This window comes from Egretta garzetta, unplaced genomic scaffold (assembly GCF_000687185.1).
Source record: "Egretta garzetta isolate BGI_Z169 unplaced genomic scaffold, ASM68718v1 scaffold676, whole genome shotgun sequence".
NCBI classification, from domain to species: domain Eukaryota; kingdom Metazoa; phylum Chordata; class Aves; order Pelecaniformes; family Ardeidae; genus Egretta; species Egretta garzetta.
Window position 1 is genome coordinate 399,586 of NW_009260059.1, and position 17,288 is coordinate 416,873.

The window sequence follows — 17,288 nt, forward strand, 5'->3', positions numbered from 1 at the left end:
CGCCCTCACGCCATCTTCAAAGCATCGCTGACCCTTGCAGCCCCCCGGCCGCCGGAGCCACCGCGCGCGAGGGCGGGCAGGCAGGGCACGAGCACCGGCAGCCACGCCGAGACCGAGAGCAGAGTGGCACCGCCACGGAACCCCAAAACACGCGAGCTCACGCTGAGGATAACAGCAGGCTGGCTGGGTAACAAAAGAGCCTAGTCCAGAGATCCTTCTTCTCATTCCCAGCCTCAATTCCTTCTGTGACTGAGGCATCAACGCTTCTGGGTTGGGTTGGTCGGTTGGGGTTTTTTTTGCTGTGTTTTTGTTTTTATTTTTTTTGAGGAGGAAGGCAGTAGTTTCTTGCCTTTGAAAGTACCCTAAACACTGACAGAGGTGAGCATGTATTTCCTATGAATCCAAGATTACTACCGCTCAAAAATTTTGCCTAAAAAGTCATGGCAAATAATTTTTACAGACTTTACTTCAAAGTACTATTTTTATTAGGGTACCGGATGTTCATCAGAAGATGGGTAGGATGCATGCAATCCACAGGGATAGAGATCTCCACATCTGCGGTTTCACAGTGTCATAAAAGGGTGTCATACAATGAGGGTGCAACGAGGGTGTGAACTTTTGGAATACTCGTATGCAGCAAACAAAGCCAGGGTATGAAGGAGCAAAAGGTACCGATGAAAGAACACGGTGTGTGTGCTCTGTATGCAGATGAAGAAAGTGAATCCTTAAATGTTCAGGAGAGAAAAATGTGTAAGAGCACGTGATGTAGCAGACCTCAGCGCATACCCGTACATGGAACTTTCAGGCTTCAGTTCTTGAACCCATTCTGTTCTGGTCATCTAATACCAAGTGTTACGTGATGAATGCTAACTCTGTCATTTACCACAGCACATGAAAAAAACCCCAAATTCTAATTCAAGATCACAGTGAAGGCAATCATGTACCAGAACTGGCAGTTGACGGGCAAAACCACCTCTGGAGCAAACAACTGCCCAGTCCTGCGGCACCAACCCGGACGGTGGGACCTCCCCCATGCCAGTCGTGGTCAGTAGCAGCAACTGGGGAAGGGGCAGTGACAGTCACTGCCAGGATCACTACCTACGCACAGGCTGGCTCACCTTCAGTGCAAGCTGAAATCTAAAAGGAACTAAAAAATTCCCTCAGTGCCCCACCAGCACCCCAGGGCTGTGACGGGCAGAGCTGGAGAGGCTGTCACCGCACTGCCCAGCACGAACAAGCCCAAGCGCCTGCTGCAGGGCCAGGGCTACCTGGTCCCCTCTCACCAGCAGGAAGGATGCCTCCTCACTGGCCATTTATTGTTATTGATCACCTAGAAGGTGTGGCTTGGTTGGCAGTTTAGCTGCAAAAAATCATGCAGTCATCCTTTCTACAGCTTCCCCAAGAGATGTTGCTATATTGTGCAACAATACAGAGATTTAGCAGGAACGTACTGCAATTCCTCTCTTCAGCCTGAACCCTGAATACTAAAAGTCAGGGGGGTTTCCCCTTCCTGACACTGCAGCTCACATCTTTTCAAATCCATCCATTCTTCTATTTTTGGATTAGCAGGGAAAAAGAATCCAAAACAACTGGGGTTTAGACCGCAGGCCATCAAGCACACCCAACCTGTACTAAAAAGAACCTCCTGGTAATAGTGTTGGCCATCAAATGTTAAGGATTTCACTTCGCTCCTGAATAACTGAATGGCGCTTAGCTGCAAAAAACTAGAAACAAGAACATCTTACTGAAGCTAGGCAAAGTATTAGAGCATTTCACTCCAATCCGTTACCAGTTTAAGTCAGAATGAACAGTTTGTCTAAACACCAACACAAAGAAGCTTTAAAGTCACTTCTGCAGATCTAATAACCAAATTTGGATACAGTTGTATACATACCCCACTTTTTAATAAATTTTCATAGTTATTCAAGTGCAATGCTGAAATTTTCAGTCCTCTATAAGCAGATACCTAAATAAAAAATAGTTTGGGCACCTTTAAAGTTGATTTATTTCACAAATATCATTTATACCTTAGCCATAAGTTCTTTTACTAAAAAGTATTTAAGTATGAAAGTAAAGAAAAAACGTTTAAAATATAGCTTTTTAATAAAATTCAACAGGCTTTAAACAGACCTTTCACATCTTCTCATTAAGCTTTTTCCATAAGGCACATGTATAGACATTTCAAAGCAGCATATAACTTACCAAATCTTTACAATGTTTATAAAACTCTGTCTTTGGAAAAGCATACAGTGAATAATGTACAAACATAAACGGCACATCGCAAATTTTTGACAGAACTGTAAGTGAAATCTTTAAGCATACAACCCAGATCTTAGTGGTCTGCCTCCACTGGGGAATAAACTGTGTTACTGGATGCAAGGTAGTTTTAAGACTCGCCTGCACAAGGTATTTAAATGTACTTCCTTGTTAAAAATAGCCTAAAAATTCCAGGGTGAACACAAACAGTTCACCCAATTTATTTTTAAAACTGTTTCTAGGAAAAATTATTTAAACCCCCAAATGCAAAAGGCAAGGAAAATACTAAATTGTTACTGGGTATTTCATGAGTGGAAAAGTATAGTTTTCTGAGCAACATTCACAGAGGAATAAGAGTTAGCTTTTAAAGCACACAGTGGTTCCTGGTTTTAATTTACCCTAGACAGGATGAGAAGCATTTAATCACAGCATCCCTTTAAAAAGAAAAAAAAAGTCAGTTAAGGTATTTGTTATTTTCTTTACATAATCAATCATTACGTATTTAAAATCAAAAATATTACATAAACTAAAGACAAAAATCAATAGTTTATCAAATGCAGGATCTTAACAGCCATCATTACACTGATTACATCCACAGCACCAGCTAAAGCAAAGGCTCAAGCCCATTCTGAAGCTCGGATCTGCCCCTGTTGCCTAAGTCTTCTGGACTGTTTACACTGAAGCAGATGCTAAAAATGCAGACACAGTGCTAAAAGTTGTTCTGCAGCACGCTTGGTGGATTAGCAAAGGTCAAAGCCTTTTTTTGTGAAGGCTGTCCAGCAAGGGCAGGGTTGAGGAGCACGCCAAATCCGGACAATCAGCAAAGCACAGGTGCTTTGAGTCCAAGCCCCATGGGAGTTAGACCATCGTGCTGCAGGAAAAAACCCGCAGAGGCTGAGGGGTTTACAGTGCATGTCCTGGTACTCCAGGATGGAGAGCTGGCTCAGCCTTAATGTTTGGAAGATCTGAAGGGGTCTGTGTCTTCAACCAACAAGCAACAAACCATTTTCTGACTATTCCACTTAGATCACTCACTCTAGTCTCCTTTATGTTTCATTTTCTCAAAAATGTAACAACTTGTTAAGGAGTGGGATTTGCATGCTGCAGTTAGTCAATTTGAAAAATCAAGAAAAATACTATCATAACTCCTTAAAATCATTATATGCATGCTTTGTTGTTGGTTTGGTTTTGGTTTTTTTGCCATGCCAGCGGGAGAGCCACCATTAATTAAAAAGGAAAAAAAAAACACCCAAAAAACACATAACATGTAAATTGTTGTTAAGAGTAAACCATTAGCAGAGTTAAGTCAAGTATGACAAGTTTGTTGAAATCAAGATAAACGCATACTTCTAAAAAAAGTTACATAACACTGTTCACTGGCACTTCAACATGGTTTAGATCACTGTCCCTGTAAGAAAGGCAGCCTATACAAGGAATTTATGACAGCATTCCACATAAGCAAATAACTCAATAGTCCCGAAAGAAATCGCTGTACTACTAAAAGCAGCCTGTGTAAAATTCACTTCTTTGACTTACAAAATCTAACAGACAAATCTGAAACTTTAAAAAAAACCCCATAGTACAGAGTTTTCAGCAGAGCTACAGAAACACTGCAAGAAGACATCAGATGAAAGGGATATACAATACTTTGTATTCTTTTTTTTCCCCCCCTACTTTTGCTCCAGAAAACCTCACTACACAGAAGCACTTTATCTTGTTAGAAAACACAGAGCTGAAAAAGACTATTTTGCGCGAAACATTCTAGAAAAAATAGATTCTTCAGTTTGTTTACTTGCATGGGGTTTCACAAGGTGTTTGGTTGGCTTTTGTTCCCTTTTTGTACACAAAAGAGTGAAATGAAAAAGCAGCTTGCCAAAACGAGAATTAACACATTGCCTTTGCCTCTCCTAAAAGTGATGGAGGAATTCGGAAGTAGACTCAGCAGCTGACATTATGCTTGCTTGTTTGCTTTTAGCTAAGAACTCAGATCTATAAGTTATTTTTAATGTAAGTACTGGAAAGGTCACTATTGCATCAGTGCATTTTTAAATCACTGGAGAATTTAACCAAAAACTCCATTTATTTTCAGTGATGAAAACTAGAATGAAATTTAACAAAGAATTACTATGCACTTTACTTGTATTTAAAGCTTGTACTAAGCATTACTTTGAGTTCAGCTATGTAATTTTCTAAAAATTAAAAGGAAAGACAGAAGCCATGTTTTTTCACATACTAAATTTAAGGACTTTTCCCCCCTCCCTAGCATAACAATAGCCGACTTTTGTTAAGATGGGAGTAATTATGCAGACTCACCTTGCAAAAGGAATATATGACAGACTATACCTGAAAAAAAAAAAAAAAAGAGGAAAAACGTATATTTGACAATGTTCATATCTCTCCTAGAATCCAATTATTTCACTTTAGTCCAGCGTTAATAAAACCAATCTGTTGTAACAAAACTTTAAACAATACTACCTACTCAATTTAATGCTTACCTGAGAAAAGGCGACATGCTTGGGCAAGAACTAAACATATTCCTGGTTTACTTTTTCCTTTTTTTAAATATAGTTCGTAACTTCTATTGTACATACACTTAAAAAAGCAGATTTGCTATCACCAGTTTCAAAAGGAATGGAGATTGCTAGGAAAACTGTGTACTTCAAGATGACAGAGACAACTTCTTCCAGTTTAAAAGACAATATACATTAGTATGCAGATATACATCTAATCATATTATTTATGTAACCCTAAATACAGATATATGTTGTAGTATGAATAATATGCCACAACCGTGACACTCAAATAACTGTTAATTCTATTATCCTCTGAAACTTGCTTCTTGCAGGCCTCCAAGCTGCGTTTTGTTCTCACGCCCAGCCTGATCAAACTCGAGGACACTTAGCAAGTGTGAAGCTGTTTGCTGTAAACTTCTAGAACATACTGTGAGTTAGCAATGTTCCCTCTGTCTAGTGTCAAGCATTTACCTGGGCCCAGCATGATGCCCAGCAGTCCCTAAGCTGAACAAATGGTTATTTGTCCGCAGATCCAGGTTCAGTATAGACACTGTGCATTCAAGGCAAGTTCAAACAAGAACTGTGGTCACCTTGGATCGCCTCAGAGTTGGTACCAAGTAATTCACCTGGGACAAGGAAACCAAGTATGTTCAGTTTTATCTCCATGGAGAAAGCAGTAACGTCCAAAACTTCTGCCAGGCTCGCAGGCATTCACCTCACTGTGCTCACGCATCCCCAAGCCCAGCCCTTGAGTGCATCTGGATGGTCATCATAGCACCTGCTGCACTGAATTTACCCTCTCACTCACATCCACCCACTCTTTACCCAGTGCTGCTGAATATTCTTGGGGCAGGACACAGCCTATGTAAATGCTATTTAATTTCCTCCACTTCAGAAATGAAAATTTAGTTAAGAACTCAAAAAAAAAGAAAAAAAAAAAGAGGGAGATAATCAAAAGCAGGACATATGAGTATACAGTTACTTTCACAACAGAGAAAAGGCATGAGTTTTTTGCACATATATTCCTTTCATATGCCTCAAGTAAGTTCACACGCTGCAAAATATACTTAAAATTACCATTTTTGCAAGACTACTGCATATAGATTTTGCTGAAGTTACACAGCCTACCTTAGAAAAACAGATTGAGGCTACAGATTGAGGCTAGCATTTAGGCACTTATATTATGCGAAGCATATATATAGGTTTATAATCATGCGGGTGTAGGAGCAGGGAGAAGAAATTAAAATTAATTTTAAGAGTCTTACCAGGTCATTGCCAAGAACTGCAATATGCAGAATAACATCGCCAAACCTTTTTTGTTCCACTAAGTAAAAATAAAGCAAATATTGCAAGTTAGTTCATTTTGCACCGGTCTAAACTGTAAAGAACTGCAATAGCCTGTTCAGCCGAAAATTTAGTTAACTGACAATGCCTAAATTTCCTTAACTTAATTTGCTACTCCTTTCCACTCTAACTACTTTCCATTAATTTTATCCGTCACCCCATTAGCATCATGCTATGAAAACTTCTCTAGCTTTGGAAACACTTAACAGCATCAATGCTAACACTTTCATTCACAATACTGTACTTCTGCAGATGTGAAGTTCGCTTCAGCTACATATTCACTTCTATGTAACATAACTACAGCCAGTTTTTCAATCATGATGCCTGAAGGTACTTGTTCTTTTATGTCTCCTCCTTTGTCTTAATCAGTTTAATATTCTATACCTGTGATTTCTGTATTTTATACATTTTAACTTGCTTTTCTTAGTTCTTATTCCAGAGGTCTGCAGACTGAACCTGATGCTCTAGATTTTGTATTCTCATCTACATCATGTGCAGATGGAAGGGTGCATTTACTTTGTAGCCACCATGCTCATCACTCCACCTAAACTCAGCTGCAGTTGAAAACAGAAATACTGCACTCACAAGCTCATCTTTACTCTACAACTGAGCTGTATGTTAAAGCTGTAACACAATCAATAAACTAACCAAGCTAGATTGCTCTTTAGAGGAACAAAGTATCCTCACTTACCCAGAATACAGCACACAGAGTCAATACTAGGAAAAGCTGGAGTGGGAGGAAGAGAACAAAAAAAAAAAAAAGAAAGAATGAATACTCAAATACACAACAAAGCAAATACAGTAACTGTTGTCATGTTTTCAATGGGTGATCAGCATTTTCAAACTTGACTCATTAAACAAGCAGAGCCAAAAGCTGTCACACAGTGACTGTATGATGAACTCCATGTAAACTGGTGTTTTCCAAAGCACAGTATGATGTGCTCCATGGCCAGAAAGGCTGGGACAAGTCTTAGAAGAAAGAGGAGGCAGGAACTGACTTCAGGAATCAGGAGGAGTATAACCAGGTCTGTGTAGCCTTATGTGTTAGGTCTATTAAGAGGTGGGCTTAGATGATAAAGCTTGCTTGAAAGCAACCAAGTAGTCTGGGAACTGCTATTCTATTATCTCAGTACATACTATCATTTTGGGTCTAGTATTCATACCTTTCTTGTCAGGTGTTGATGTTATGTGCATCACTATGAACAACCCATTATTAAACACACCTATTCACAATTCGGCATTTGGCAAACACAGGCTCTGCTGCTTCTGCCAGTGATTTTTCATCTTCTGACAGTAATGAAGAGCCCACTAGGGAGCAGCTGCTTCGTACACAGTGAAAAAGCTCACATGAAGCTTTATTCAAGCTACTTACACACCTTTGATGGAACATCACAATGATATAGTTTACTAAGCCAAATTAATCACACCATTTGTGCAAGCAGCAATTCAAACTTTTTCCACTAAATCTCACCTGGCTCTCTCCATTTGTCATTACACATAATAGAAAACAGAACAAAACTCTAAATTAGTTTTCACTGAAAAACATGTGTTGGCATTTTACTGAAAGAAATAAAAGTAACCAACTCTCTTGAAATTTTCCAAACATATTTGTGACTCCTGAGTCGCCTACAATTGTAGTTTCGTGTTAGGATAGGGAAGAAAAACAGTTGAATACATCAAAAGTTTTCCGAACTTTAGGAGTTTACCAGTTCTCTGTATTATTGAAATTTTCCATCCTAACAGTCTTAGCTCTCATCCAGTATTCCTGTTCCCTATTCGATGAAACCTTTCATTCTGTCTCTTTCTAGCCTCGTTGGTAGCTTCTCTTCATGGGTAGGTAGGTAGGTCTGTCGTGTTTTTTCTACTGTCTGTTCTTTTTCCATTTCCCCGACATATGTCTTGTTTCTACAGCCTTCAAAGCAAGATACTTTCTTTGTCACTGTGTCTGAGCATAGTGGATGATAGGATAACAAAGGAAGTAATATTTGTGTTGGCTATTTTAGCATCTGGCTTAGGCCCCCAGCTTGACCAGAAAAAGCCCACAGCTATGAAGCGTCAGAGAATTCATGCTCAGCAGAGACTCTGGAGAACTGGAGATATTCTTGGACATTTTTACTGCAGACCTATGAAACATTAACTTCCCTAAAACACATGGCAAAAAGTAGGATCAAGTCACTTCTCGAAAAGATGCAGTCAAATGTGAGCTTGTCAAATGAGAACTTTTTTTTCGTGTGAGTGCATGAGAAAAAGAATATACAACCCATATTAGTACTCAGTACAAAGAAGAATTGGACTGAGAAATAACCTCTCTTTAGAAAAGCCTCATATTTAGCTTTGAGGCTACAGGAAAACTTTTTAGCAAAAGGAAGTAAAGACAGCATATTTACCAACATCACAACTGTAGCTATTAATCTTTTTGGCTCAAACATTGCTTTCAATTGTTTCAGTGGCCCCATCAGGAAACATGTACTATAGGAGGGAAAAAGCAAAACAAATGGTAAATCACTTTCAAATAAATCTTTGCAAAAAACAATAGGTAATTAACCAGTTTTCCAAAAGTTAGATGAGTACAAAGGCTTTAAAAAAGGCATTTCAGTGTTTAACAACAGACATCTGAATGAAGGTGAAATACTCCATGAATTTAATCCTGGAAACAGTTTATGCATTGAGTCACCCTTGGTCATGAAATTCTTTCCAAAACATCAGCACTTATATCAGAGGGTTGTCGAGTTGAAGTCCAGTGAATTTCATGTTGAGGCTGTTTTTAAGAACTGACTTGCCAAAAGAATACAAAGACCAAACTTCTGCAGAAAATTTCTGTTTAACAATAAACATCTTAGCCGGGCAGCACACAAGTAGCTACAATCAATATTACAGGGAAGCTCTAACTCTTTGCCCAAACTCAGCAAGCAAAAAAGAAGGAAAAACTTCAGTAGTTTATATTAAATCCTCCTGCTTTGTTCTATTCTGTAGTTAACTTGAAGGGAGAATGAAAACCATCAGTAATGCTATGCTGTACCAGTTCTTGCAAAGAAACGTGACGTGAACCAAGAATTTACAACTGTAAGAGTAATTATCTGGCTTCAAATATTCTGAAAATAATCTCTCCCTTCCCTGTTTTTGAAGCCATTCTGCTTTCTAGAAAATATTTAGTGAGAGTGAGAATGCCTGTAACCTTGTGGTGGTCTGAATGCTTTACTGCAGAGTAGGAAACCTACTTTCAACTAATTTTCTAGTTTTCCTGAAACCAGTCATAAACCTGGTGAGGCATACACCTTCAGAGATAGAAGAATACAGGAATCCATGTCGCAAGCACTAAACTGAACCCACAGCCTCCCAACACCCAGATGTTTCCCTACCAGTAACTTTGTGTATATATCCCCTTCTCTTAACTTTGTTTTTCTTCTTTAAGTTGCATAGACAGATCTCAAAAGTCCATGTTTAATGGAAAAAAAAACCCCTCAATTCAGTACTAAAAAGAAAGTTTTAAATTCACTGTGATCCAAACTAACTTTTTCTCAGTATTTTTTAGTCTTGGCTGCTGGGCCATAAAATTAAATAAACGTACACACACACAAAAAAAAAAAAAAAAGAGACCTGAAGAACTAGAATAAAAAATTGGTTAGCTAGTGGAAGGACAGGGATGATGAAAATATGATGATAAAATGAAGGAGGTTCAGGCCACATAAAATAGGCAGAAAAAATATAGAAAGCAAAACGCATTGATGCTAGCCTGGTTAGCATTGAAGGATGGACATCACAAGAGCTTCTCCAGAGATGCAAGAGAATCCATAAGGAGCAGAAAGGTTGGAAAAAAACTAGAGGTCCTCCACTTGCACAGGGTATTTCTTACATACAATACGTTCTATAGAAGACACACCCATCATCCCAGAAAAGAATCAGTAAGTATCCTTGTTTTCACATTTGTGGTTAGAAAATCGTAGTAAAAACAGGCTAGACAGGACTATTTAGTAAAAGTGGTAACTGCATTTGTTTTAAATACAAACTTGCAAACAAGCCAGAAAAAGTTTAAATCTTGTCAATTTGGGACATTATTGTTATTCCCCACTGTTCTTAGAAGCCAGTTGCCTGTTGTCTATATCCAAAAGGACCACTGAAGGGAAAGGGAGCCTCTTTTTACTTCTAATTTTAGTTGGAGTCCAGACTAAAGTTTTTCAGCATTCTCCTAAAATAAATACCAGTCTGTAAAAGCTTTCTCTTAGTTCACTGACAATTCGACTTGATTAGTGCCAAGTTTCTAAAATGCTAATTTAATTTGAAACAGTGAAAATGCACCCAAAATACTAGGTAAGAAAAAAAATCAACCAAAATAAAAAAACAACAATGAAGAATAAAAAAATAAGGTAAGGGAGAGAAAGGGAAATATTCAGTTTTGCCTACCTCCAGTATTAACTTTTTGTCTTGTTTTAGTATGAGATGGAATAGTTATACCATGAGACTCAGTACCAGTATAAACATTTTTGTCCCCTAACAAATTTATTGAGGAAAAGCAGCACATCATCACATTTCTCAAATGTTAACATCTCATTGCTGGAGTTTTAATAGATTAACAATGCCTTGACTCAAGAGTTAAGTAACTTGACTAAAGTCAGAGAGTCCATGAAAGTCAAGACCAGACTCCATGGGTTCTGAGTCCCATGACCATGCTTCAACTATGCCAAGACAGTAGAAGAAGGAGGACACTGCAAAGAACCAAGCACAGAGTTTAAAAATACACTGTAAATGACTTTTAGACTCCGCCTGGCCTTAAGAGTCAAAACGAGGATTTCCTGAACCTCTCCTTTTTCAAAGAGTTTTCCTAGAAACAAGATGCTATCTCTCTCTGTTAAAAGCAAAAAGCTCCTTCCAGTAACAAAGCATCCACACAGTGGGCAGACTACCAATTTGCCCCTGAAACCGAGGTACCTCTGTACCTGGCAGAAGGACTTAAAAAGTACAAAACATTCAGCCAGCAATGTGTCATTCATCCTTCAGATAGCAATTGTGATGCTTCCACAAAACAATCACGTAAGACATCATAATGGGGCAATAACAAGTGAAGAACTGATATTCACCAATTATGACAATCTTAAAACTGTAAGACAAACAAGATTTTATCTTATTAGCATTTCAATATGAAAATAATTTGTTTATACGTAACATAAAAAGACACCTTTTTAGAGTAAAAGCAAATGAAAGTGTAGATAAAAAGAGGATTCTTTTCTAATAACAATAATTAAGAAATCATACCTGGCTAATGCAGCAATATTTCCCAGGGTGTAAAACACTGCAAAAAGTTTGATTCCCTTTGGGAGCCATAGCAATGCTGTTCCCTATAAAAGATAGGTTATTTGTATGTTTGTAATTAGTTAATTCAATTTACTTAGATTTTATAGTCTATATTTTCAGACTACGAAGAGTGTGATTCTAACATATACCAGTAGATATACCATACACTGTTCTCAGATTTGTAGTAGTCAATATTCAGCATACTTCTATTGCCACCTACTGGCAAAATAACATTGGTTTACTAGATTTCACAATATTTTCACAACTAGGCAATGTTTATGTAGTTTATAACATTTATTCTATTTATGACACTTTCAGTTTTGTTACAGTGCCCCACTATACATGATATACCTCTGCACACAGAAGAAAAAATGTCATAAAGCCACATTAATACACCCAATCTCCTTTCTCGTCCAATCAACCATCTGGACTCACAGTCTGGATACACAGAGGCTGAACAGAAATATTTTATAATTCACACTTCCAGACATCTCTTTTTTCCACTAAACACACAAAAAAACCCCAAAGTCTTCTGCTGATCACAGTCCCTATGATGATCAGGGAGAAATATAACCTAAACTAGAAGCAAAACATGTTTTTAGGGGGTTTTTTTGTTGTTGTTGTTTTTAACTTTTTTTTTTTAAGCTATGATGTGGACGCTGTCCTGCAAAAAAGAAAAAAAAAAACAAAAGGCAACTATATTCTAACTATGGTCTACCTAATTGCAATTTCAGTGGGCATCAGTGGTGTCCTTTTGCACAAACCACAATACAAGCAATCATGAAAAACTGCAACACTGTAATTGTATTCTATAAGGAAAGCAAATGGACACTTTGCAAAGACTAAAAAAAAAAAAAACCACCGCCTGCAATTTTGGCCACCCAAGAACATAATAAATATACCAGGTTGTGGACATAAGAGATCTAAAGATCAGGTACACGCCTGTAAAGGACAACCTGAGCATTTCTTTGACGGCGTCCCTAATGCTGCAGCAAAAGGTCCATAACCTGAAGCAGAAGGTGGCAAAGCTCAGCTAGGGAGCTGCCTCCAAACTCTCGAAGATACGAGGTCCACAAACACACTAGCAGAGTTTTGACTCTTATCTATCAAGTGCAAGATAATTTTAGGAAACTAAGATCCTAAAGCCTTTTATTTGTTGTTTCATTATTTCATAGCATGTGATACAGAACAGGCACAAAAATTAAACACTAAAAAACCAGCAGCAACAAGAGTGATGTTAACCTGCCCAGAAATAGGTGTTAAAGCACAAACATAGTGTGTTCTAAAATTTGTGATTATATTGGTTAAATACTACTTGCGGGGAAAAAAAATAGAGGGGGGGGAGGGGAAGTCAAGCAAATAATGCTTAAGCAACCCTAAAAAAGGGATATTCCAACCCAAAATTGAGCTCCCTCCCTAGAACTTGCCCCTTCTTTAACACAAGCATCTGGCCGGAGTTTGTGTCACTGTACTTGGCATAGATATCAATACGAAGAACACCACTCTCCAGTTCCTTTATTTATAGGAATTTATATAAATTTATATATTTTATACATAGAAAATTTATATAATATAATATTTATATTATTATTATTATAACTTATTACCACTTAAATAAGACCTCTCATAGGTGAGACCAGCTATTGTTCTGGTTGACCTCTGGGTCTCAGGGAGTCTAACAAACTGCAAGTTTTGATAAAGAATCAGAAACTTCCACCTGCAGGAGAATCCAGTGAGTGGCTATCTCTAAGCGAGTGCCTCAATCAATCAACATGTTGCTCCTCCACAGCTGCTTCTTCCTGTCATTACGCAAGTCTCTCCTTTTTACAAAAACTTTTCATGATAAATGAAGGAGCAGCCACAGTCATTTAAATAACAGCAACACCAGAAACTAATGCACACAAGGAGGACAAGTTCCTCCATCCTACTACCAGAATGCATTAAGAGTCCAGGCAATCTGCCTGACAGTTGCCACAAAAACTACAAATGTCATCCCCACACATTAGCCAAAGGCTGCTGACCAGCTTATATCAAAAGTAACATTCTACTTCATAACAAAACAAACAAAAAACACCCCAAACAAGAAAAAAAAAAAAACAAAACCCCCCCAAACCCCAAAGAAACCCCCCCCAAAAAAGCCAAACAAGAAAAAACAACCCAAACCAGCAGTCTGGCTACTTCCCCAATGTTATTTCACCTGCTTCTGGGACTCCTCACACAGATGAAAAACTGCTTTGTAGTACAAGTTACCCATGTCAGATTTTGGTAGACCCAGTCAATTAACAGATCTCAACTTGTAACTGCAGGCTTAAGTCTCCTGCCAACACCTCTAGTTCAAGAATGAACAAATGATTTGCTGACCGTACGATCAACAGGAGTACAGCAGGTTTTTGAAGTGTCAACATGCCACCGCAGTCATCACCCATTGATTTGTGAGTATGACAGGTGACACTTGTGGTTTCTTCAGCTTTTAAAAACCTTTCTAGTCTCCCTCTCCTTTTTCCACTTTTACTGGAGAGAACAAAAATAAGAAGGGTACAGCAAAAACTCTTTCCTAGTACACCACTCACAAATCTAAATTAAAAATATAGCGTATTTTGTCAGTGTCCCCACCTTTTAGTAAGAATTTTTATTACATTAGAATAAAAGTGCTCACTGCTGTGAATGGAAGAAAGACTGTCAAAATCATAGTTTGTGGAAGAGCCCCTACATGCTAATTATACATTTAATGTCCAGTTAAATTTATGGATACAAAATTTAGGATGCAGGATAAAGCAAACACAGATCACATATTAAGTATGAATATGAATGAGGTTCTACTGTAGAACATTAATAAAGTATGGGGGAAAAAAAAACAAACCCAAAACTTTACTTACAAGAATAGAACACACAATGCCAGCAACAAAACATATGGCAAACCATCTGACTCGAGTACCAAAGCTGAGTGTTGAGGCATCGAGGACCTTAATAGGAGGAAAGGAAAGAAAAAGGCTATTACAAACCCAGTTTTGAACAATCTAAAGGGTATTTTTTTCTTTATTAAGTCCTTCATTTCAAACAAAATAATTTTTTAGCCAGAAAAAATTATTCTACCTTGCTTAGCAGTTGCTTGCGCACTAATTATTCTAGCTTAAGACATTATATTAGCAGTCTGGAAACATATTTCCAAAACAAACAGACAAAAAAAGACAAAACCTGTGAAGCTATATCCTGGCAGTCAAGTGATACCGCTGCAGTTTCAAACAGACTTCCTTTCACCATACAATTAGAGTAGAAAATTACCAGTTGGACCAGAGCAAAAAGAATGAACGGACCTTCTAGCAATTTGCAGATGAACCTATCTATTCACACAGCACTGTATGTTCCTATAGACTTTACTACCTTTTCCTGTTACTAGACAGAATCCATCGTACATATTCATACAAGTCTCCACTGTAAGCAATGTGATTCCACTTCAATTCCTGTTCCTTACAGGGTGACGGTGTAGGCATGGCCACCTTGCTGTAAGGGGTAATTCCGCCTCCTGCTTCTCCAGCGTGACACCAGGAGCTGCAAGACCCTTGAATGAGCTGAGCAAGCCGACACAACTTACCAAGCAGGAAAAGAACTGGTGTTCCCTCTAGTCTGATGACTTAGTCCTATGCTAGACTAATGAGCCAAAGCAGTTCAGCAAGATGTCAGGAAAGTGGCGGGACTGATAGAAGGAAAGAGGCAGGGCCACATAGCTGCCAGAAAAACAGCCCCTTTCAGCAGAAGTGACCAGTTCGACATGCTCAGCTCACCTCACCTTCTCCACCCATGCTGTAAGAGCAACGCATTTCAGCTTACTCCAGGTGACTAAAATGAAATACGCTTTCTATTCTAAACCGGTCTATTAAGTGAAGTGTTGCTTCAGCTTACGTAAGAGGACTATAAAAAGCTAACTTTCCTATTTTTTCAGATGACACAAGCAAACTTGCCCTCTCGTTATCTCGTCTACAGGTATTTTCAATCAAGTATTATTAACCAAATATACAAGTTAAGGCTTCCCCAACCAATGAGCTTGATGTTTCACCTATTCTTTTAAGAAATTTCTTTCAGGTAGTGGTACGTGAATGAATGAAATTTGGTTACTGCTTAGAATGATTTCACATCTGCACAAATGAAGAATCCATACCTAGAGTTTAATAGAAAAGGGCCACATACAAGCACACATTTATGAGCCATGATGAATCAGCATCTGAATGTCCGTCAACAAGGAATAGCTTGGACTACGTTCTATTTATTAAAAAATTACTAATCTTATTTAATCAGATTAAATACTTTGAATACGTACTTAAGAAGGGGGATCAGGATACTAAAAATAATCTTTTACGCTTGCATACTGTCTGAGCAGACACAGAGCTGGGATACAATGTTGTTCTGAATTTTCCTTCCCCTTCTCTGTGTTTGGCATTTAAGACAGAACTTCCCAAAGGTCAGAAGATGCGGCTTACCTTGTTAGATCCAATTCTTTATCCTTATGTACGCATTAAAGAAATAGACAAAAACAGTAACTGAAAGATGGTTTATTATTTGAAATCAGATTTGACAGTCATATACCTGAATGCCTATACATGTAAGAAGTGCAGGAAGAGCTGGGAGGACATAACTGAAGATACCCATTTGAATCATACTTTTAGTTACACCTATTCATGCAACTAATCACATGTACACACACGCACACAGAAAATTAAAAATCCTTTCCATCCCCACTCAGAAATGAAGTGTGTGGATAGGCCAATACTATCAGTACACCCAACGTATGCATTTCAAATGCCTAGAAAATAGGGAAAGCATGAAGGTAAATCATTTCTTCAGGTGTATCAGGCACACTGATGCCACTTACTGCTCTTCTACTTCTAGTCTTAATATTTGACAGTGTTCCTGAAACAGCTACCAGGAAATTTCATTTTTCATATAAATTTGAAAATAGCTTTTTCTTCATTTAAATCCCTAACAGTTATTAGGTGGAAAAAATACCAACACCACAAATAAGTGAACCACACAAAGGCTTGGAACAAAAAGGTGCCACAAGATATAAAAAGTTATTTTAAAACTAGTTTAATATATTTTATGGATTTAATTCTTAAAAACTTATATTGACAATACATGCACATGAAGTGCAGGAAGATAAGCTGTGGCATGACAGCTGCCAGAACACTACAACATAGCATTCGCTGTCATAATAAAACTAAATAAATTAATTGGCATTAAAACGAAGGCTGATTCCTGATGCCATCACCATTTATGGTATCAAACTGAACCTAGTTAATGCAGCATTTGATGTCCTGAAACTGGAGATCTACTCATGCATTTTCTTAGTCCATGATATCTAATACTTTTTAGGTTTCATGGAAGGAATGGAACTGGTTACCTTTCCGAGATGCCCATTTCACCCCTGTAGCAAAGCACCTTGCTGCAGAAGTTGAGTAACGGGTACATACTTCAACTACTTAAACCACAGACTTCACCTTGTGCTAAAATGCCAGGCTACAATCTGTAAAAGTTGAAGAGCTGACACAGCGCCTGCCTATTCTGCTGTACGTGCTGCAGAAGCAGTCATTTCTTTAAGAGGGGCCGTGAGACACCCTGAAGTAACAATTTGGTTTCTTACACCTACACTCAATACACTATGAACCAGAACCCTAAGAAAAAGTTAGTTAGTCTAAGCTGCCTATGCAACAAAAGAAGGAAACAACGTAAGGGTGATTAGGACTTTTTTGTTGTTGTTGTCTGACATAAGCCGTACAGCTAATCCTAGATTTCAGATAAAAATTGCTGGCATTACACTCTACGATATTTGCATTAGCAGAAGCTTTTATTTAGAAGACTGAAAAAATTGCCATGCAAATTACATGCCTGGGG

The 17,288-nt window shown here is 38.2% G+C and overlaps 1 protein-coding gene across 1 annotated transcript; it reads right to left on the reverse strand.

Annotated features, from left to right (window-relative positions):
• Window positions 1-561: 561 nt before the first annotated feature.
• SFT2D1 (SFT2 domain containing 1) lies at window positions 562-14,893 on the reverse strand. The gene is made up of 8 exons (XM_035896568.1): window positions 14,784-14,893; window positions 14,279-14,393; window positions 11,364-11,446; window positions 8,501-8,582; window positions 6,805-6,840; window positions 6,035-6,093; window positions 4,570-4,599; window positions 562-2,690 (listed from the first exon to the last, which is right to left on the reverse strand). The coding sequence occupies exons 1-8, from the start codon at window positions 14,891-14,893 to the stop codon at window positions 2,651-2,653; spliced, it is 555 nt and encodes a 184-aa protein (XP_035752461.1). The 3' UTR covers window positions 562-2,650.
• Window positions 14,894-17,288: the final 2,395 nt, after the last annotated feature.